The 22,631-nt window shown below is 39.8% G+C and overlaps 1 protein-coding gene across 1 annotated transcript in view; it reads right to left on the bottom strand.

Moving 5' to 3' along the window:
- The window catches only part of LOC132823111 (uncharacterized), a 225,643-nt gene that overhangs the window by 133,153 nt on the left and 69,859 nt on the right, over positions 1-22,631 (bottom strand). The window contains exons 8-9 of the mRNA XM_060836651.1: positions 13,485-13,543; positions 1,015-1,085 (exon numbers count right to left, since the gene is read on the bottom strand). Of these exons, the coding sequence (XP_060692634.1) occupies positions 1,015-1,085; positions 13,485-13,543 (130 nt within the window). The remainder of the gene's footprint in view (positions 1-1,014; positions 1,086-13,484; positions 13,544-22,631) is intronic.

The following is a 22,631-nucleotide window of genomic DNA, read 5'->3' as shown; positions in this document are numbered from 1 at the left end:
GATTAACATGAGAACAATCTTGAAGGGCAAATGCAATTATTATGAATGTTAATACACAGAGGAACCTGTACTTTTTGAAATTGGATAGAAAGAGGCCAACTTGTTCCCACACTGTTGAATTTATTGTTGAATTTTCTGTACTATAGATACTAAGTTGGCAGTTTCAAAGCAGCCTTACATTTTAAGCCTCTAATAAAAGCAGAACAATTGTCCTTTTCCATTCAGTGCTGTACTTAATGCAGCCTGGCCAAAGGGCATTTGACAGATGTTCATATTGATTGTTTCATATCCTAATTGACCTTTCTCTTTGTGAAAATACTGCTTTTACTAAACCTTTCGTAATTCTTTAGTAGAGGTGGACCAGCTTATGTATAATCATAAAATTGCAATTAGATTCTTGGATTCGCATATTTGAGATTGTACTAGAGGTTGGAATTTACTTTCAAATGCTGGCATCCTCCCATCTGTGTGGCTTGAGTATACGACAGATCGTATTTGTAAATTAAAGTTTACAAATGATGAAGCATTAATAATGAAAAGTTGAGATCCTATTACTGAAATAATGATTTCAAAAATGCTTGAAATCAGAGTTTGAAGTTTTGTCAAGTCATTACTGTGTGTCAAAGCAACAATAACATTTAGATGAAGCTCTAATGATATAATTACAATTTACAATGATTTAACTGGGAACAACGCCAAATGTTTGACAGCTTTAATTGGAATATTTCACAAAAATTATAAATGCGATAAACTCCCCTTTGATGATACCAGTCTACCTACAATCTACTGATTGCTTCAGGCAAAATTTGCACATTGAGAACGGCTGTTGGAACAGAAGAAAGGTCAATCTATTACAAAATTAATTTGTACACAGACAAAAGTTGCAATATTAAAAAGATTGCAGCTACATCATCAGTGTAGCAACATTTAATTATGCTCTTATTAGCAACGTGAATGTTGTTATATTCTTGTACTATATTAGTTTTTACACAGCCATATAATTCAATCACTGACCTGCTGCTGCTGTGTGTCTTCTGTTGAATTCTCTTTTAACTTCATCCTGATTTTCTTCCAAACACTGGGAACTAGAAAAATAGCATGAAAAATTGCAATTATGAAATGTATTCTCAATTCTACATAAGAACACAGAATATGAAAGAAATAAAAGCACAAGTAGGCTATTCAGCACTTTAAGCCAGCCTTGTCATTGCTTTCAATCATTGCTTGGCCATTTGCCTTAACAGAACCTTCTGTATTATCCCTGTAACCTTTAATTGGCCCACCATCTAAAAAATCTACTATTCTACATCTGTGAAATATTTAACGAGTAAAATGATCCCACAAAATCCAAAATCATTTGAACAATCAAGTTTATTTTAATTCACTGTAAATCTGCAGTCACAGACCACTTAATCTAACTGCAACCCTTAATTTTAGACACACCAAATTTTGCAAATCTTCTCCCAACATTTCAATTTTCAAGCCAGTTAAGAAGTTTAAAGTGCATTTTTTTGCTAGCTACTTCCTTTTAACTTATTTCACATAGATTTCCAACAAAAAGATCAACAACTTATATATTTTAGCCTCCTTTAATGAAATAAAGCAGCTCACAATTTTCCATAGAGAATTACACAGCGAAGTATGAAACTGAGGTAAGGGAGTATTAGTTGACATCATCAAAAGCATGATCAATGTTTTAACAGGAATCTGAAAGGATAAAAGTAATGCAGAGGGGCAAAGTTAAGTAAGGCATGGGCATTAACTGTAAAGTGAATAAAATTGTATGTGCACAAGAGGTCAGCATGAGTGGAAAGCAGATATCATATAATTGTCAGACTCAGGCCAGTCGCATAGATAGATAGAGATTGAGGGATTTTAGACCAAGAATAAAACCTAAAATCAAGTCATTCTTTCACAGGGAGCTAACATAGGCCAGCAAACACAAGGATAAACGGGGACATACTATGATTCAAGACAGCAGTGTTTTGCAATGTCTTCTACTTGAGTCAAGGTAAAGGAATAAAATTGTTAAAATAAATCAATTTCATTTTTCTGTGTTTTCGATTGTGAAAATTGAAAACAAAAATTTTAAAAATCTCGGACTGTTTAAAGAATTGCTGTATTTTCTAAAAGCAAGTTACTTGAAACTCATTGTAAGTATTCCTTACACTGCTGCTTGTGCAAGTGGGGGAGATTCAGCTAATAATAAATAGCTAATTGGTCTGAGGAATGGTGACCAGTTGTCATTGACAAAGGCCTTATGTTTGCCAACAACTATGTGATTGCCCCACAGGTAGCTAAACATGTTAATGCTTCGGCAGAAGCCATCAGATTCCAGAAACAAAGACGTTGTCATTTCCTTGCAGTAAAGAAACATTTCAAGGTTGTCAAAAGCCAGTTTACTTCCCTGATCAGTGGCTGTAGTCTTTGGCTTTAAACAGAAGTCATAATCTTTGTAAGTGTGAAGGAAATGGGTCTTGGTGGGTTACGTTTTGGAGGGTTGGTGTGGACAGGTTGGGCTGAAGGGCCTGTTTCCACACTGTAGGGAATCTAACACAAAAGTACCTGGAAAAAGAAGTCCTAACATGCCAAAAGGATCACCTAAGCAACCCCTTTGGAAAGAGCCATGGAACTGCCTTCCCAGTCTTCCCTCTATCTGAATCTATTTTGCCTTTTGTGTCTCTTTGTATATATGTTGGAGAAGTTTCATTAGGGGGTAAAATTTTAACTATTAGTTATGTGTCAACAGTTCATAATTGTTTACCTGTGGTTGGAATCTACTTGTTTGGAATAAGTAGTATATCTTGTTAAATAAAGAAATTTGTTCTATACTTTCTTTCAACTTGGATCTAAAAGACGGGTAAATTAGGGAATTTATTGGAGATTTTTCAAATCTTTCATTGTTGTCACTCCTCCAGGAGAAGCAGGGCTTGATTTCCAGTGCACTACATCAATGAGGTGTAACGATATTTATTGGTTTCATGAATGTTAAACAAATTGTAAGCACAGTTTCATTTATATCTTTATTGAATTTCAACATTAGGTTCATATACATAATTGATATCACATACACTAACTTAATGAACAATATTAGAATTAGAAATGTTGAAGTGAAAGAAAGGTTAGGAAATATATTATCACATGTAATGTATAAATCATAACTGAAAATGCACTCAGAATTCTATGCTTGATGTTTAGATCATCAAATTTGTGATATATTTATTCAATCATGGGACACCTTTTACATGGCCAGTATTTATCATCAATCCCTAATTGCTCATTATCTGGTATTGAGATGTTCTCTTGAACTTCAAAGTTTGTGAGAAGATTTGGGTGCTCATTGTTGTGGTTCTGTTCGCCGCGCCTGGGAACTTGTGTTGCAGATGTTTCGTCCCCTGTCTAGGTGACATCCTCAGTGTTTGGAGCCTGCTGTGAAGCGCTTCTGTGATCTTTCCTCCAGCATTTGTAATGGTTTGAATCTGCCACTTCCGGTTGTCAGTTCCAGCTGTCCGCTGCAGTGGTCAGTAGATTCGGTCCAGGTCGATGTACTTATTGATTGAATCTGTGGATGAGTGTCATGCCTCTAGGAATTCCCTGGCTGTTCTCTGTTTGGTTTGTCCTGTAATAGTGGTGTTGTCTTAGTCGAATTCATGTTGCTTGTCATCTGCATGTGTGGCTTCTAAGAATAGCTGGTTGTGTCATTTCGTGGCTAGTTGGTATTCATGGATGCGGATTGTTAGCTGTCTTCTTGTTTGTCCTATGTAGTGTTTTGTGCAGTCCTTGCATGGGTTTTGCTCATGCTGGGTATCGGGTCCTTCGTCCTGGTGAGTTGTTGTCTGAGAGTGGCTGTTAGTTTGTGTGCTGTTATGAGACCCTAGTGGTCGCAGTAGTCTGGCAGTCAGTTCAGAAAAATGCACTTGATGTATGGTAGTGTGGCTAGTCCTTTGGCTTGCGGCATGTCCTCATTCCGTTGTCTTTCCCTTAGGCATCTGTTGATGAAATTGCGCGGGTATCCGTTTTTGGAGAATACATTGTATAGGTGTTCTTCTTCCTCTTTTTGCAGTTCTGGGATACTGCAGTGTGTTGTGGCCCTTTTAAATAGTGTCTTGATGCAACTCCTTTTGTGTGTGTTGGGGTGATTGCTTTTGTAGTTTAGGACTTGGTCTGTGTGTGTGGCTTTCCTGTATACCTTTGTGGTGAATTCTCCATTCGGTGTTCTCTGTACCATCACGTCTAGCAATGGCAGCTGGTTGTCCTTTTCTTCCTCTCTAGTGAATCGGATTCCTGTGAGTGTGGCATTGATGATCCAGTGTGTATTCTCTGTCTCTGTATTTTTAATGATTACAAAGGTGTCATCCACATATCTGACCCAGAGTTTGGGTTGAATTTGCGGTAAGATTGTTTGTTCTAATCTTTGCATTACCGTTTCTGCTATGAGTCCAGAGATGAGTGAACCCATGGGTGTGCCATCGATTTGTTCATATATTTGGTTGTTGAATGTGAAGTGTGTTGTGAGGCACAGGCCCAGTAGTTTGAGTATGCGGTCTTTGTTGATAGGCTCAATGGCCTGTTGTCTGTTCTGTATGTCCAGCAGGTTGGCTATTGTTTCTCTGGCTAGGGTTTTGTCGATAGAGGTGAACAGTGCCATTATATTGAATGAGACCATGGTTTCTTCCTTGTCTATGTGTATATTTCAGATGATGTCCAAGAATTCCTGTTTGGATTGTATAGAGTGTCTGGATCCGCTGATCAGGTGTTTCACTTTCTGCTGTAGTTCTTTAGCCTGTTTGTGTGATGGTGTCCCGGTAGTGATACTATGGGTCTGAGTGGGATGTCTGGTTTGTGCACTTTCGGTAGTCCATAGAATCTGGGGATGTTGTTGCTTTCAGGTTTCATTCTTTGTAGGTCAAACCTGGTTATCTATCCTTTTTTTGTAGGTTCCTCAGTGTGTTGTCTATCCTATTGGTGAGCTGTGGGGTGGGGTCAAACTCCCTCATTTGGTAGGTGTTGGTCTCTGCAAGTAGTTGTTGCAATTTTTGGATGTAGTCTGCTTTGTCCAGGATGACCGTCATTCTGCCTTTGTCTGCTGGTAGTATGATTATGTTCTTGTCATTTCTTAGTCATTTTAGTGCTTCCCTCTCCTTGGTGTTGAGGTTATGTGTTTGTCTTTTTCTTGTTATCAGAGGTACAATACTTTGTCTCACTGTTTGTTGTGTCTCTTCTGTCAGTCCATTGTTCCTGAGTGTGCATTCTAGTGCTGCTAGGAAGTCTGCTGTCTTGGTGTCCCTGTGGTTGTAATTGAGTCCCTTGGCCAGTATTGTTCTTTCCGTGTCCGTGAGATGTCTGTGGGAGTGGTTTCTAACCCAGGTGTGTGTTGTGGTGTCCTCTCTGTTGTGTGTTCATTTGGCCATTTTTTCTTTTAGTGCCGTTTTTTTTGCGGTGTGCGGTCCTGTTCTGTCGTATGGTGATGGCCTGTTCTATGGTCCGGGTCCATTCCTGATTGGTAGTTTTTTGAAATTAACAATTTTTGGCGCGTAATTTATTGTCCGTATTTGTGAAGTCTGTTGTGAGTGTCTAATCATTACCTGGATCATCCTGAAACCGTTCTCTCTGTCTGTGTCTCTGGCTTGTGGGTTGTTGACTGGAGGTCTGTATCTGACAATTTGTGCTGGGAATTTGTGTTGCAAACGTTGCGTCCCCTGTCTAGATGACATCCTCAGTGCTTAGGAGCCTCCTGTGAAGCGCTTCTGTGATCTTTCCTCTGGCATTTATAGTGGTTTGAATCTGCCACTTCCGGTTGTCAGTTCCAGCTGTCCGCTGCAGTGGTCAGTATATTGGGTCCAGGTCGATGTGCTTATTGTTTGAATCTGTGGATGAGTGCCATGCTTCTAGGAATTCCCTGGCTGTTCTCTGTTTGGCTTGTACTATAATAGTGGTGTTGTCCCAGTCGAATTCATGTTGCTTGTCATCTGCATGTGTGGCTACTAAGGCTGGCTGGTCATCTCATTTCGTGGCTAGTTGGTGTTCATGGATGCAGATCATTAGCTGTCTTCATATTTGTCCGATGTAGTGTTTTGTGCAGTCCTTACATGGGATTTTGTACACTACATTGGTATTGCTCATGTTGGGTATCGGGTCCTTCGTTCTGGTGAGTTGTTGTCTGAGAGTGGCTATTGGTTTGTGTGCTGTTATGAGTCCTAGTGGTCACAGTAGTCTGGCTGTCAGTTCAGAAATGCTCTTGATGTATTGTAGTGTGGCTAGTACTTTGGATTGTGGCATGTCCTCGTTCTGTTGTCTTTCCCTTAGGCATCTGTTGATGAAAATTGCACAGGTATCCGTTTTTGCCGAATACATTGTATAGGTGTTCTTCATCCTGCAAATACAGACAGGAAATTGCGCGCCAAAAATCGTCAATTTTAAAAACCACCAATCAGGAATGTACCTAGACCATAGAACAGGCCATCACCATAGGACAGAACGGGACCACACCGCAAAAAAAAGGCACCAAAAGAAAAAATGGCTAAACTAACACACAACAGAGAGGACACCACAACACACACCTGGGTTAGAAACCTCTCCCACAGACAGCTCACAGACACGGAAAGAACAATACTGGCCAGAGAAACAATAGCCAAACTGCTGGACATACAGAACAGACAACAGGACGTTGAACCTATCAACAAAGACTGCATACTCAAACTACTGGACCTATGCCTCACAACACACTTCACATTCAACAACCAAATATATCAACAAATCAACGGCACACCCATGGGCTCACCCATCTCTGGACTCATAGCAGAAGTGGTAATGCAAAGATTAGAACAAACAATCTTACCACAAGTTATGGGCGGCACGGTGGCACAGTGATTAGCACTGCTGTCTCACAGTGCCTGAGCGTCGGGTTCAATTCCCGACTCAGGCGACTGACTGTGTGGAGTTTGCACGTTCTCCCAGTGTCTGCGTGGGTTTCCTCCGGGTGCTCCGGTTTCCTCCCACAGTCCAAAGATGTGCAGGTCAGGTGAATTGGCCATGCTAAATTGCCCGTAGTGTTAGGTTAAGTAGTGTAGGGGTATGGGTGGGTTGCGCTTCGGCGGGTCGGTGTGGACTTGTTGGGCCGAAGGGCCTGTTTCCACACTGTAAGTAATCTAAAGTTCAACCCAAACTCTGGGTCGTAATCATTAAAAACACAGAAACAGAGAACACACACCAGATCATCAACGCAACACTCACAGGAATCTAATTCACTAGAGAGGAAGAAAAGGACCACCAACTCCCATTCCTACTCGTGATGGTACAGAGAACACCGAATGAAGAATTCACCACAAAGATATACAGGAAAGCTACACACACAGACCAAGTCCTAAACTACGAAAGCAACCACCCCAACGCACACAAAAGAAGTTGCATCAAGACACTGTTCAAAAGGGCCACAACACACTGCAGTACCCCAGAACTGCAAAAAGTGGAAGAAGAACACCTATACAATGTATTTGCCAAAAAACGAATACCCACGCAATTCACCAACAGATGCCTAAGGGAAATACAACGAAATGAGGACATGCCGCATGCCAAAGTACTAGCCACACTACCATACATCAAGAGCATTTCCGAACTGACAGCCAGACTACTGTGACCACTAGGACTCATAACAGCACACAAACCAACAGCCACTCTCAGACAACAACTCACCAAAACGAAGGACCCGATACCCAGTATGAGCAATACCAATGTAGTGTACAAAATCCCATGCAAGGACTGCACAAATCACTGTATCGGACAAACAGGAAGACAGCTAATGATCCGCATCCATGATCACCAACTAGCCATGAAACAACACGACCAGCTATTCTTATTAGCCACACACGCAGATGACAAGCAACATGAATTCGACACCCGATGTGGCCTCCTCTATATTGGGGAGACAGGCCGCCTACTTGCGGAATGCTTCAGGGAACACCTCTGGGACGCCCGGACCAACCAACCCAACCACCCCGTGGCTCAAAACTTTAACTCTCCCTCCCACTCCACCGAGGACATGCAGGTCCTTGGACTCCTCCATCGCCAGAACATAACAACACGACGGTTGGAGGAAGAGCGCCTCATCTTTCGCCTGGGAACCTTCCAACCACAAGGGATGAACTCAGATTTCTCCAGTTTCCTCATTTCCCCTCCCCCCACCTTGTCTCAGTCGATTTCCTCGAACTCAGCACCGCCCTCCTAACCTGCAATTTTCTTCCTGACCTCTCCGCCCCCACCCCACTCCGGCCTATCACCCTCACCTTGACCTCCTTCCACCTATCACATCTCCATCGCCCCTCCCCCAAGTCCCTCCTCCCTATCTTTTATCTTAGCCTGCTGGACACACTTTCCTCATTCCTGATGAAGGGCTTGTGCCCGAAACGTCGAATTTCCTGTTCCTTGGATGCTGCCTGACCTGCTGTGCTTTAACCAGCAACACATTTTCAGCAGCGATCTCCAGCATCTGCAGACCTCACTTTTTACTCACTTTACTGATGATCAAGAATAGACTGATGGGCCGTAATTGGCAGAGTTGGATCAGTTCTGCTTTTTGTGTACACGATATATCTGAGTAATTTTCTAAATTGTCATGTAGGTGACAATGTTGTAGCTGTATTGGAACAGTTTGGCTACGAGTGCAATAAATTGAAGAGCACAAGTTTTCAGTGCTACTGCCAGAGTGTTGTCAGTCCCCATAACATCTTTGCAATATTCAGTGCCTCCAAATGTTTCTTCATAGCACATGAAGTGAACCAAATTGGCGAAAGGCTGGTATCTGTGATGCTGGAGAATTCTATATTAGGGTAAGATTCATCATCTACTTGGAACTTCTGGCTGAAGATTGTGCAAATGCTTCAACCTTACCATTTGCACCGATATGCTGTGCTTCCCAGTCATTGAAAATGGGATATTTGTGCAGCCTTCTCCTCCAGTGAGTCAGTTAACAGTTCATCAACATTGGTGACTGGATGTGACAAAACTGCAGATCTTAGAGCAGATCACTTAACTCTGTCTATCAGTTGCTGTTGATGCTGTTGGCATGCAACTAGTCTTGTTTTGTACCTTTATCAAGCACATCATTATTAGTTATGCCTACTGTTATGGACTAGGCCAGACCACTCAAAACATTCTTCAGCAGGCAGCTCAGACCATAACTTTGCAATTTGTTTTGGTAAGTGTACAGTGAAAATTACCCAGAGTAAGTTAGCTAGGTTGACGACCAGGTTTTAAAACAGACAAAAATGTATTCACAAAATTACACAAAGAAACACAAAGAACAGAATAAAGAATTCCTACAGAACTCGGTCTATCCAAGCAAGATTTAATTATGTTGTTTCGAAAATATAGTGCCAATAAACAAACCCCCTTAAAAACAGTAAAAATGGAACAAATGCTTACAGGTTGAAGTTAGAAAGGCAGAAGAAGAGAAAGAGCCTGCTTCCACACAGCTGAACCCCTAACTGGTTCTGGACTGAACTGTTCAGTTCAAGAGTTGACCACTTCCCTCTCATTATACAGGTCACTTCTAAAACATGACCACTTTGGCCTGAAGTCTCAACTGTTTACATATTAACAAAAAGGCATCTCAATACCCTTTAATCTCTGTACCAAACCAGTCTAATCAGAACTGGGAGCTGTTTACAAACCCTCGGGAAAAAAAAACAAGGACACAGTATCCTCGAGAAAAGGAACAGCTTTTAGGGGAAAAAAAGGGGCCAGCTTTGTGATACTAGTGCTTCCCCTGACATGCTCTCCTGCACTCTTCATCAAACCATGGTTGATCCCCTGGCTTGATCGTAATGGTACAGCAAGACGATAAGCTGGATCTTAAGATTGCAGATTGTATTGCATTGTGGTTCTGCTGCTAATGATGGCCTATGGCATCTCATGAATGCCCACTCTGCAGTTGCTAATCTATTTGAAGACTTTCCCATTCAGCATGGTGACAATGCCACACAACATCACAACATAACGTAAGGTATTCTTAATGTGAAGGCACAACTTAGTCTTCACAAGAACTGTGCAGTGTTTACTCTTACTGATATTGTCAGGGCAGATGCATCTGTGGCAGGCAAACTGGTGAGAATAAGGTCAGGTAAAGTTTACCCCCATGTCGTTTTCCTTACTACTTGTCACAGACTCAGTATTGATTATTTAGAAAATTTTCAATAAGGTCCCGCATAAGAAATTATTACTCATAATAAAAGCACATGGTGATGTACTCGCAAGGATTATAAATTGACTAGCAGACAAGAAACGGAGCAGAGATAAAGAATGTAATGCAGTAATAAGTATGGTACCCACAAGGATCAGTACTTGGATTTGAGCTATTTATGATACATACCAACAGGTGTATTGAACATAGTATTTCGAAATTTGCTGATGACACAAAAATTAATTGGGAGTGTAAGTGGTCGGAGGATCAAATGTAAAGAGTCCTTAGAGTGGTTTAGACAAATTGAGAGAGTGGGAAAATACATGGCAGATGCTGTACACTGTGGAAAAATGTTAAATTGACTGCTTTGTCAGGAGAACCAAATAATAAAGTATTATTTAAAGGAGTAAAAGATAAAAGGTAGGGAGGAGGGACTTGGGGGAGGGATGATGGAGATATGATAGGTGGAAGGAGGTCAAGATGAGGGTGATAGGCCGGAGTGGGGTGGGGGGCGGAGAGGTCAGGAAGAAGATTGCAGGTTAGGAGGGCGGTGCTGAGTTCGAGGAAATCGACTGAGACAAGGTGGGGGGAGGGGAAATGAGGAAACTGGAGAAATCTGAATTCATACCTTGTGGTTGGAAGGTTTCCAGCAACACATTTTCAGCTCTGATCTCCAGCATCTGCAGACCTCACTTTCTCCTTGACGGCATGAATGACCTACTTCAACTGGTATTTGATATGGGAGCTTCTATGCTCTCCAGTTCTTATAGGTGTCAGAGATCACAGGTTTGGAAGCTGTTGTCAGAGGTGACTTAGTGAATTGCTACAGTGCAAATTGCAGGGGCTGTACACTGCAACCGTGAGATACCAGTGCTGAAGGGGGTGAAGGTATAGTGTGGATGCCGTGTGAATTGTCCTGAATGTTGCTGAGATTCTTGAGCGTTGTTGGAGCTAGACCAAACATTTCTACACATATCTTATACTAATAAGATCTTGAAGTTCTGTTTTATCAGCAATTCATGTGATCATTTATAGTTAGACTTTTTAAAGTAGATCAGTTATTATACTCAATATATTCAGCTGAAATCCCCTTTCTGTTTCTTTATTCTTTTCAAATAAAGGGATTAATGCATTCATTAAAATTCATTATACAGAGATTTCAAACATATTAAGCAACCATATGTATTAATTTACACTCCAATTCAAGATGTGTATGATCATCAAACACCCTGAGATTATTTGAGTAAAACTAGAGAATATTAATTGAACATTACAATCCAGTCTTGGAAGTCCGTTTATTTTACATTCCAAGTGTCTCCTTCAAGATCTTTCATGCAGCATTTGATAATTCTTAGCTTTCACCCTGAAATCCCCCTTTTAAAAATAATATTTGTGTTAATTAAGAGCATTAACTGCTTTCTCAGATATCATTACAATACAAATACTGATCTAAGACTGCCATGTGTTGTGGGTAATACACATGAATTAGGTTGCTGTCAAGAAAGGAATTCATTATGCTTGGGTAGGTTAATGATTTATGTTGGAGCAGCAAATTCTTCTCTAGCAAAGAAAAATATGACTTTAAAACTCTCAGATGATCTGATTTTTAAACTTATTTTGATGAAATTACCTTTATCCTGTACTGAGATCTATCTCATGTGTACCATCTCTGTAGTCTATGCAATGCCAAAATTGTACTGGATATGCTAACAAAGATGGTTGTTCCACTTCAGTGCTGCTGGAATGCAGATTTTCACTGATCCCCTCACTATACTGTAATTATTGTGTCCTGTCTGGCTCCACAAAAATATTGCAGCGCTCTGACAACTCATATTTATAGCTCATTATGTGCTAATTCCATACCAAATCACACCTGTGGCTAGCTCAGTCTCAAAAACAGCCAAAATGTCCTCAAGTCCTGATTGCTGAGCTGCTCTGGGAGACTGGGTTGCCATTTATGACTGCTGCCTTTGAATACTGTGACACCCATTTCATAATATTTATGTTTAAACATTGCCCACCAATTACTCCATTAGACTATAGAATAATTGTAATTCATTGTTAGTTTCTACTTATTACTGCACATTTAACATTTTTAGGAAAATACTGGGTAAGCAAAATGTGAGGCAACATTGAGTATTTTAAACCTATATGAACAAGGCAAATCCTTATCCAGTTCTGAGGAAGGGTCACTCAAACCATAATGTTAACTCTGATTTCTCTCCACAGATGCTGCCAGACCTGCTGAGCTATTCCAGCAATTTCTGTTTTCGTTTCTGATTTACAGCATTCACAGTTCTTTCCATTTTTTATTCCTTATCCAATGAATTTGGGATTTTAATTAAACAGTGTAAAGACCCAGAGGGAAGTTAAAATTACAGTTGGTTATTTAACTGTAAATCAGATAGAGTGAAAGGGATAAAAAGAAACACAGACTGGAATAAAAGAAAGTAAAATAAATAAGGTCAGGTTCAAATTATTTTTTAATTGTATTTTTAATTTTAATGTATTTCTTAAAAGCTCTGCAGCATAAATTGAAGGAATGAGGCTTCATAATTGCAAGAGTTAATGTTTAGTCCCAAAGTAGTTGAATAATGATAGTTTTAAAATTATTATGTTGTTCAAAGTAACTTAGATTTGAAAGACAAAGAATTAGCTTTCTGGTATGAATTTAGTTTGCATCTCCCCCTCAAATTCAGCAGCTTGACGCCATTCAACGCATTTCAATGCTGAAGTAGACTGTAGGATATTGTTTCTCAGAAATCGACAGTGCAACAAAATGATTTGGAGTGTAACTTTTCAATATTCATGTTTAATCTCACATCTGTCACTTGCCTGAAGTTGGCGTATCATTTGTGCATATAATAATCATAAGTGCCTTTAACTCACCATCATTTTTAGAACACAATCTGGCACAAATGTGTTTTTGTATCAGCTGCAACAATTCTTCAACCAAATGTAAACCAAACAGTGAAAGACTTCATCTGACGTCTTACATCATTACATCTTATAATATTAAAGGCACATATGCTGTTCATACATATCATGAATATCGTTAATTAAAATCTTGATGAACCACTGATATTTTTGTGCCACAATTTGCATATTCAGAATTGCTGTACTGCTTAAAATAGGTTGTTTCTTTGTCAGGAAAACAAAACAAAAATTACTTCTGATAGATGACTATAAACTCTCATGCATTATAGAGATTAATCAGGTTTGCACATCCATAAGTTGGGACTTAACTTGGTTTCTGAACAGTCTAAGGGCTACAATTGAAAAGACTTTAGAGAGAACAACATAATACCTGATCTTTCCGACTATGTGAGGTTCTGATGAACACCAGTCTGCATTCATTTGTCCCACCTACAAACATATACAGGCACAAATAAACAATTATTAATACAAAAGCAAATACTTCAGATGGTGGAAATCTGTAAAGGAAAAGAATTGTTGAACATAGTCAGCAGGACTGACAGATTTTGTCAGGAACAAACAGAGGTTAACATTTCAAGTTAATGATCTTTCATCAGAATTATTAATGACCTACAGAAAAATGTTTTTTCAAGGACACAAGTTGGCTAAATAAAGAATGTTACAGTAACACCATTGTGGAGAGTAGTAGTCTTTTCATGGGTTCGTGATTCAGAAGGCTAAGGTATAGATTCAGGGCAGGAATTTAAATCCCACAATTGTTGAATTGAAATACAATTAACAAAATTTGGATTTGAGGCCTCTTGTGATGAAATGGCAGTCTCCCTACCCTTCAACCAGGAGACATGGGTTCAAATCACAATTCCGGCAGAGTTATGTCATCATGTCTGTGAACAAGTTGTTTATCAAATTTGGAATTGAAAGCGAGTCTCAATCATGATGACCATAAAAGCATAAATTTTGTCATTTAAAAAAAATGTTCCATCTGGATCACTAATATCTTGAAGGAAGTAAATCTGCTTTTCTTATCTGGTCTGGCCTATATGTGACTCCAGATGCACAATACTGTGGTTGACTTTTAAGCATCCTCTAAAATGGCCATACAAGGCTCTGAGTTCAATGGTAATTTGAGGTGGACAACAAATGCTGATCTTGGAAGCAATGCCTACAGCTCAGAAAACAATAATTTAAGAACTGGACTGGACTGTGCACTTATTCATAAGATTTAAACTGTATGTATGTTTGTATTGGAATGTGGATTGGACTTTTGTGTGTACCATAAGATTTTTTAGGTTTAATATTCAATCTTGTGAATTATGAACTCCATCTACTGAGCAAGTTTCATTATCATTTACTTGACCCATACACAGAGAATGCAGAATGTACAGGTATCCTGGAAGTACCACCTACACAAAAAGGAGCTCTTTTGATTACTGCAAATACCTCAGATAATCTGCTTTCCAAGCAGACAAAGCAAAATGCTGTGAGCATAATAACAAATGCATGAGTCAGCCATTGTAGTAGTGGTACAATTCATCTTTGAATTACAAATATGTCACTTCAAGTCCTATGCTCGAAGCTTGAGCTGATATCTAGACAGAGCTTCACAGTGTCAGCAATAATCCCTCAGTTTGATTATTACATCTCTGCAGTGTTGTGAGTTTTTGCCATGGGTCTTCATGTGATGAACACGCTAACAGTCAAAGGCCAAAGAATGAAGAACAAAAAAACAGTACTGCACAGGAACAGTCCTTTCCGGCCACCAAGATGACAATGGTGCTTTTCCAAACTCAAAACCTTTTGCTTCTATGCGATCCTTTTGCCTGATTCCCCACCTGTTCTTATATCTGTCAATATGCCTCTGACATATACAGACCAGGGCTTAGGAGAAAGTGAGGACTGCAGATGCTGGAGACCAGAGTTGAAAAATGTGCTGGAAAAACACATCAGGCCAGACAGCATCCGAGGAGCAGGAGAATTGACGTTTCGGGCATGAGCCAGGGCTTAGTCAGTTAATGGTAGTGGTCTGTGGAGTGTTGCTAAACAAAGAGACCTGGGCATGCAAATGCATAGTTCCTTGAAAGTGGAGTTGCAGGTACACAGGGTGGTAAAGAAATGTTTGGCATATTTGCCTCCATTGATCAACTTATTCAATAGGAGTTGGGATATCATGTTGCAGCTTTACAGGATTTTGGTGAGGCCACCTTTAGAATACTGCACTCAATTCTGGTTTCCCTCTGTCCAAAAGATGTTGTCATACTTGAAAAAGTTCAGAAAGGATTTACAATGATGATGCTTGTATTTGAAGGTTTCAGAAGTATTTTTCCCTGAGCATTGGAGGTTGAGGGGTGACCTTATAGAGGTTTCTAACATCTTGAGGGGATTGGATAGAGTGAATAGCCAAGGTCTTTTTTTCCCCCAGAGCAAGCGAATCCTAAACTATAAAGCATAGGTTTAAGGTGAGAGGGGAAAGATCTAAAAAGGAACCTGAGGGGCAGTGTTTTCACACAGAGGGTGGTGAGTGTATAGAATGAGCTGACAGAGGAGGTGGTGAAGGTGGATACATTTACAATATTCAAAAGGCATCTGGATAGGTACCTGAATAGGAAAGGATTAGAGGGATTTGGGTCAAATGCTCATAAATGGGACTAGATCAGTTTGGGATATTTGGTTGGCATGGATAAGTTGGACCGAAGGGTCTGTTTCGTGCTGAATAACTCTATAGCTTTATGAATCCACATTTCCTCTGGCAGCGCCTACCACCCTCTGTTTAAAAATGTTGCTTCTCACATCTCCTTTAAATTTACCCCCTTCTACCTTAAACCCACGTCCTCTAGTAATTGATATTTCTACCCTGGGTAAAGGACTCCAACTATCCATTTTATCCTTGCCTCTAATAATCTTGTAAACTTCTAACAGATTGCCTCTCACCCTTTGACGTTCAATTAAAAATAAATCCTAAATTTGTTCAATCTCTCCTCAGAGCTAATAACTTCTAAACCAGCCAATAGCCTAGTAAACCATTTCTGTACTCTCTCCAAAGTGTCTACAACTTGGAGTGCGAGAAGCAAAACTGTATGCAATCTTCCAAATGTGGTCTATCTAGACATCTATACAGCTGCAACATGACTTGCCAATTTTTATATTCTATGCCCCAACTGCTGAATGCAAGCATGCTATATGCCTTCTTGATCAGCTTATTTATGTGTTTTCAGGGAACCATGGATCTGTGTGCCTAATCCCTCTGCATGCTGACGTGACTAAGGGTTCTACCATTTACTTCCCTCTTGCATTAGATCTTTCAAATGCATCACTTCAAATTTGTCCAGATTAAATTCCATCTGCCTTTTCTGTGCCCAAGTCACCATCCTGCACATATCGTGCTCTATCCTTTGGTAATCCTCCTCACTATCTGCAGCTCCCTCAGCTTTTGAGTCATTCCCAAACTTATCAGTAAGGCCATCTACATTTTCCTTCAACTCATTTTTATATTGTTTGCCAACACTTTGACCCTCCCTACCGTACAGCAGTGTCAGTTTTGATGTTAATGATCTGCGTGCCACTGGTGCTTGTCCCTAAGAAGCTTTCCTCCCAAAATAATCCAAAATGGTGTACCTGTTTGAGGGGGAAAATGGCCACATAGGACTCCTGCACTATGTGCCACACTTACTTGTCTTTGTGGTGTTCACCTAATTTTTCTCTGTCTTTACAGCCCTTATGGGTGGTGTGACTCGATCACTAATGTTCTATTGACAACATTCTCTGGTCATGGAATGTCCAAAGTGAGTCCATCCACAGCTCTAGGTGCTTTATCTGGAAAATCAGTAGTTGTACCTAAACACAGTTCCTGCATATATAGACACTGGAAGTGTCCTGATTTCCCACATATTGCAAAAGAAGCATTCCATGGGGTCCATTTCTACTATTATTGACTAAATCAACCTTATCAACTACAGATAATAATCCAAGAATTGATTACACAACCCAATCCACTAGCCACCACTAGACTCACTCCTGGTCTGTTTCCCTAACTGGTCTCTCTTTCTAACTGACTACAGTTGGAAGAAGTACTTTATCTCTCTCCAGACATTCATCACTCAATCTGCAGTCCTGGCACCTGGGCAGCCAAACCTATGTCACGTTTTGAGTCGTGACATCGCCTCCTGAGTTCTACCCTGAGATTAAATTTTACATTGGCTCTGACTGACCCAGATCCTCAGGTATTTGTCCTGATGCTGCTGTTCCCCCCCCAGGTTCATTTTGACTGACTCTGCTCCTCAGGTATTAATCCCACTGCTGTTGCTGTTTACCTCAGGTTCTCTCCCCTTCATTCTGTTGTTGCTGCTATCTCTGTTCGGACTGACCTATCTACTTATGGTACTTGGGGACAGGGACAGGGACAGGACATCCCACAAGCTTATGGGATCCAGACTGCAGAATTTATTTTCTTTTTGTTTTCTTCTTTGCCTCACCATTAAGACATTGTCACTTGAATAATAATATTATTGGATGGACAAGTTGCTGCCATTCCGAATATTTGGTAGCAGTCATCACTTTTCAGAAGAGCTTTAGAATGTCTCTTTCTTTATACCTCCAAGAAAGTAAGGTATTTGAGAGTTGATAAATAGAGCCATGTGAATGAGTTGCTTTTCCATAAGTCAGAACAAGTGTTTAGACTGTCTATTTAACCCCTTTAACATCAACCATGTCCATTTCAATGCTAAATTGAAAACCATAGAACTACATGATCTATTAACTGTGAATGATTGAAGTGTCATTGCCCAATCTGTGTTAGATTTGCAAGGCACTGTTGATGTTTTTCAATTTTACAGGCAAGAAATTCAGTCTGCTTGCAAATGTTGCCAAAGTAAAATAAAACTAAAATACAATCCACACGAATTAGCCAAAGATTTCAACATCCATATATGTTGAAGGATAGGCTTTTGAATGTTTTGAGCATTTCCTTAACTTGGTAGCTACCTCTAACAAAAGGCCTGCATTTTTAAAGGAGATCCAATGCATGTTCTACTACAGAACTCAGCATTCTACAAGCTGTTACAAAAATACTTTGAGTGTACAGAGGAATTATCATCATCACACTTGTAGACAAACCTGGACCAATGTCAGAACTACATTAGAGAAATAGAAAAATTTCATCAGTGATACCTCAGTCATATTTTCTGAACTCTATGGGTTGACAATCAAAGAAATGTTCGTGTTCTTGAAGGCAGATGCTGAAGAATTTGGGCAAATCTCCTGCAAAATTAACTTTGGTCTGGACTGATATCCCAGTGCCAAATTTAAAGAATTTTGAACAGTTGGCTGAACAATCTAAACTGGCACAAAGAAAAATAGTTATAGTTGTTGAAGATCAGTCTTCTCAGCTCCAGTACATCTGTGAAGGTGTTCCTCAGGAAAGAAACCAACCATCTTCATCTACTCCATCAATGACCTTCCCTCCATCACAAGAGCAAAAGCAAATATGTTTGCTGATGATTCCACAATGTTCAGCACCAGTTGTGACTCCTCAGCTGAAGGAATTCATGTCCAAGTGCAGTTAGACCTGGACAAAATCCAGGTTTGGACTGACAAGTGGCAAGTAACATTGCGCCACACAAGTATCAAACAATGATGATATCCAACTTCAGAAAATCTAACCATTGCCCCTTGACATTAATTGGAATTACCACCACTGAATTCCCACGCTATCAACATCCTGGGGGGGTACAATCGAACAGAAAATGAAGTGGGCTAGCCATGTAAATACAATGTCTACAAGAAGAGGTCAGAGGCTAGGAATCCCTCAGCAAATAACTCACCTACCGGCAAAGCCTCTCCATCACTTACAAGGTACAAGTTAAGAGTGTAACGAAATACTCCTCATTTGCCCTGATGAGTGCAGCTCCAGTAATATGCATGAAGTTTGACACCATTTAGGACAAAGCAGCCAGCTTCATTGGCACACAGCCACAAACAATCACCCCCTACAACACCAATGTTCTGCGGCAGCAGGACGTACCACCTACAAACTGCACTGTAGAAATTCAACCAGGGTCCTTAGTCAGCACCTTCCAAACCCACAACCACTTTGATTTGAAGGATAAGCACGGCAGATATTTGAGAACACCAGCATCTGCAAATTCCTCAAACCACGCAACATTCTAACTTGGAAGTTTATCATCATTCCTTCAGTGTTGCTGTGTTTGGTTCCTGGAAATCTACTCCTGACATCATTGTGTCTACCCACACCAAATGATTTGCAGTATTTCAAGAAGGCAGCTCACCATCAGCTTCTCGAGAGCAACATGGGATGCACAATAAATGTTGATACTGCCAGTGAATGCCTGCATCACAGGAATGAATAAAAACAAAAAGAAACCTTGCCTGGCACTTGCCAATTGTGGATTTACTGACTCTCCACTCTCCTCATTTTTTAAAAATTTTAAATAAGAAATATCTTTGTGTATATACATTGTCACAAACACAGTTCAGTTCTATATTGTAGCATATCAAGGAAACAAAAAAAGATTGAGTTGGATTCTATTCAAACAGACCAAAGACAACTGTTATACTTACAAGATACTTACGTGCACTGAGACACTAGACCCCCACTTAACTTCAGCAAGCAGACCTCAGACAACAATGTTTCCCCACTGTGCCTTGTTGGCAGTCAGCCAAACTTTACTGTGTCCCTCATCACATGGTCAGCAGAGGTACTGAAACAAACCCTGCCAAAAACACCCACATTTTCCTTACTTTCAAGTCCAGCCATTTTCCTGAGCCTTACTACAGTCCGCCAGTATCCTCGTTGGGGCAATGGTGTTGCTGCAATAGATGGAGCTGCCAACCAATCAAATTGGCTAGCACCTCCTGATTCAGAGGAGCTCATTTAGCCTGCCATAATCCTCTGGATAGACGGAGCAGGCTTCTAATTGGCTAGTTAGCTGGCCACTGAGCATTCATCTGTGGAAGTGAGCTATCTGAACATCTGCTCCCTTTTCCTTTCACACACCAGGGCTACCAAACCCCTACTTCCATGAAGACTGCTGATACCTTAACTGATCAACTAATTCCATGAACTGTACATATACAAATTCTAACCCAAACCCATTCCTGCCCTGGAAAATGAGAATTGCTTTGTTTTGGGCTGGGACATGTCACTTCCAACTTTAATCGTAATTTTCACCAGATGGAGAAGCTTTCTATCATGGCAAAACTCCAGACAATATATCAAGTCAAGGCATCTTCCATTCTCACAGATGAAGATAATCAATCTCATAAGTTCTGAAGAAGGCTCACTGGACACGAAACATTAACTCTACTTTCTCTCCATAGATGCTGCCAGACCGGCTGTGTTTCTCCAGTATTTTCTGCCTTTGTTTCACATTTCCAGCATCCATAGTTCTCTGTGTTAGTTTTGTAGATCTCATGGCAGTATTTTGTTTGCAGAAAACCATGGGATTGTCCCTTTGTCCTCACCAATAATTGTCCCTCAATCACCATCACTGAAGCAGATTTGTTGATGTAATATTATTGTTGTTATGGGAGTCTATTAGGAAAAAGGGACTTCAGAACAGGTTTTGGCCATTTGGTCCTTTGAGTCTGCTCACCCATTCAATAACATCACAGCTGACATGGTTGTGGCCTTATCCTAACCTTCATGTCAGTACTCCATAACCTTTGACTCCCTTATCTATCAATTCTTTACCTACCTCAGATGCGAGTATATTTAAACAGCCAACCTTGTGGGCAAAAGAATATAACATTCCTTCAACCCTCTGAGAAAAAAGTAATACTACCCATTCTCTGTTTAAAAAGTGAGACAGCTTATCCTGAAATTATGTCCTCTACTTTCAGTCTCTCCATGGGAATAAACAACCCCCAATTATCTACTATATTTAATCCTTCAATATTTTACAGGTTTCAGTAAGATCATTTCTCAGACATCAAAGCTATAGCCTTAATTTGTTCAACCTTTCTTCATAAACTAAGCATTTCATTCCAGAATGAGTTGAATGAACATTCTCTGAACTGCTTCAAACCAATTACCTACATTTTTGTTTAAATAAAGCAACGGAAGTTCTACACAATACTCCATATGTGGTCTTAACAGAATCCTGTATAGATGTTTTATAACTTCCTTACTTCTATATTCAAGGCCCATTGGAATAAATGATGAGATTCCCTTGGCCTTCCTTATAATGTGTTGTAAATGGATATCAGTTTATGTCATGTACCAGGCCACACAACTTCCTCTGTATTACCAAGTTCTACAAGCAATCTCCACTGAATTAGTACTAGTAGTAGCTTCACTATTGTTATGGCCAAAATGGGCAAGTTTACGTTTGTGCATATATTTTCGTCCACTTACTTAATCTACATCCCTTTGTAGATTTGAAGACTAATCTTAAAAAATTGCTTCCTATTACAATTTAAGGATATAGGAGAAGCCATATGGGAATGAAATGATGAGAAATATATTCACCCAGAAAATAGTGAGCCTGCGGATGCAATTAATGCTAAAACATTAAATGTTTTCAAGAAAGGGTTAGATACACTTCTTAGGGTGAAAGAGATAGAAAGAGTTTGGGGAGAAAGTGGGTACAGCGTTGGATCACATTGAATGATGGGGCAGATGCAAAGGCTAAATGGTCTACTCCTGCTTTTATTTTCTATTTTGCTATGTTTTCCTACCTATTTTGATGTCCTCAGTAGATTTAGCTGCCATACATTTGGCCACTTCATCCAAGCCATTGATATAGATTGGGAATAATTTAGGGCCCCATATAGTCCAAATGTTTGCATGAATTGAGAATTGGGCAGCTAATATATGACAGATGAACCATGTGTTTTTGTCTCATGTAGCAACCTTTGATGTGACACCATAGCAAATGCATGTAAATTATTAAGCATTCTACATTACAACAGTGACAGTACTTCAAAACTATTTCACTGCTCGTAAGGGATTTTTTGATGTGAAATTGTAAAACACACTAACGAAATTAAAGTTCCTGGTTTTGCTGTCATTTAAATGGAGATTAAACTTTAGCACAACTAAAGAACAGATCATCCTTTCAACCAATTGATAACAGCAGAACTTTAAGAGCAATTCAATAAACTTCAAAATTTTCAACTTTTAATTTTAAAGTTGAAGTAATTCAATTTCCAACAGTTATCATTATATCGTAGACAGTGTCATGCTGTGACAGTATGAGGCTATTTGCTTGAGGCAGTCTCACTTCAAAAGCCAAGTTACATTCTTTTCTGCAGTTCTGTTTCATGTTTTCCATTAACACAAAACTGAAACTGCTTTTCGGCAAAAAAAATGTAATTGCAATTTTTACACAAGTCATAGAGCTCTAGATTAAAAGCAATTGCAGTCTTGAAATTAAAGAAAACTTTAAAATCCCTAAAAGGAAAAAGAAATCTGAAGCTCTACTTTTCTACAATATGCTTATAAATTATGATTGCAACTGAGGGAGAACGTTCAAATGAATACACGTATTTAAATATGAAAAAA

The sequence above is a fragment of the Hemiscyllium ocellatum genome, chromosome 16, assembly GCF_020745735.1.
Source record: "Hemiscyllium ocellatum isolate sHemOce1 chromosome 16, sHemOce1.pat.X.cur, whole genome shotgun sequence".
Classification (NCBI taxonomy): Eukaryota; Metazoa; Chordata; class Chondrichthyes; order Orectolobiformes; family Hemiscylliidae; genus Hemiscyllium; species Hemiscyllium ocellatum.
The sequence above is the reverse complement of the archived record's forward strand: the minus strand, read 5'-3'. Positions and strand labels throughout refer to the sequence as shown.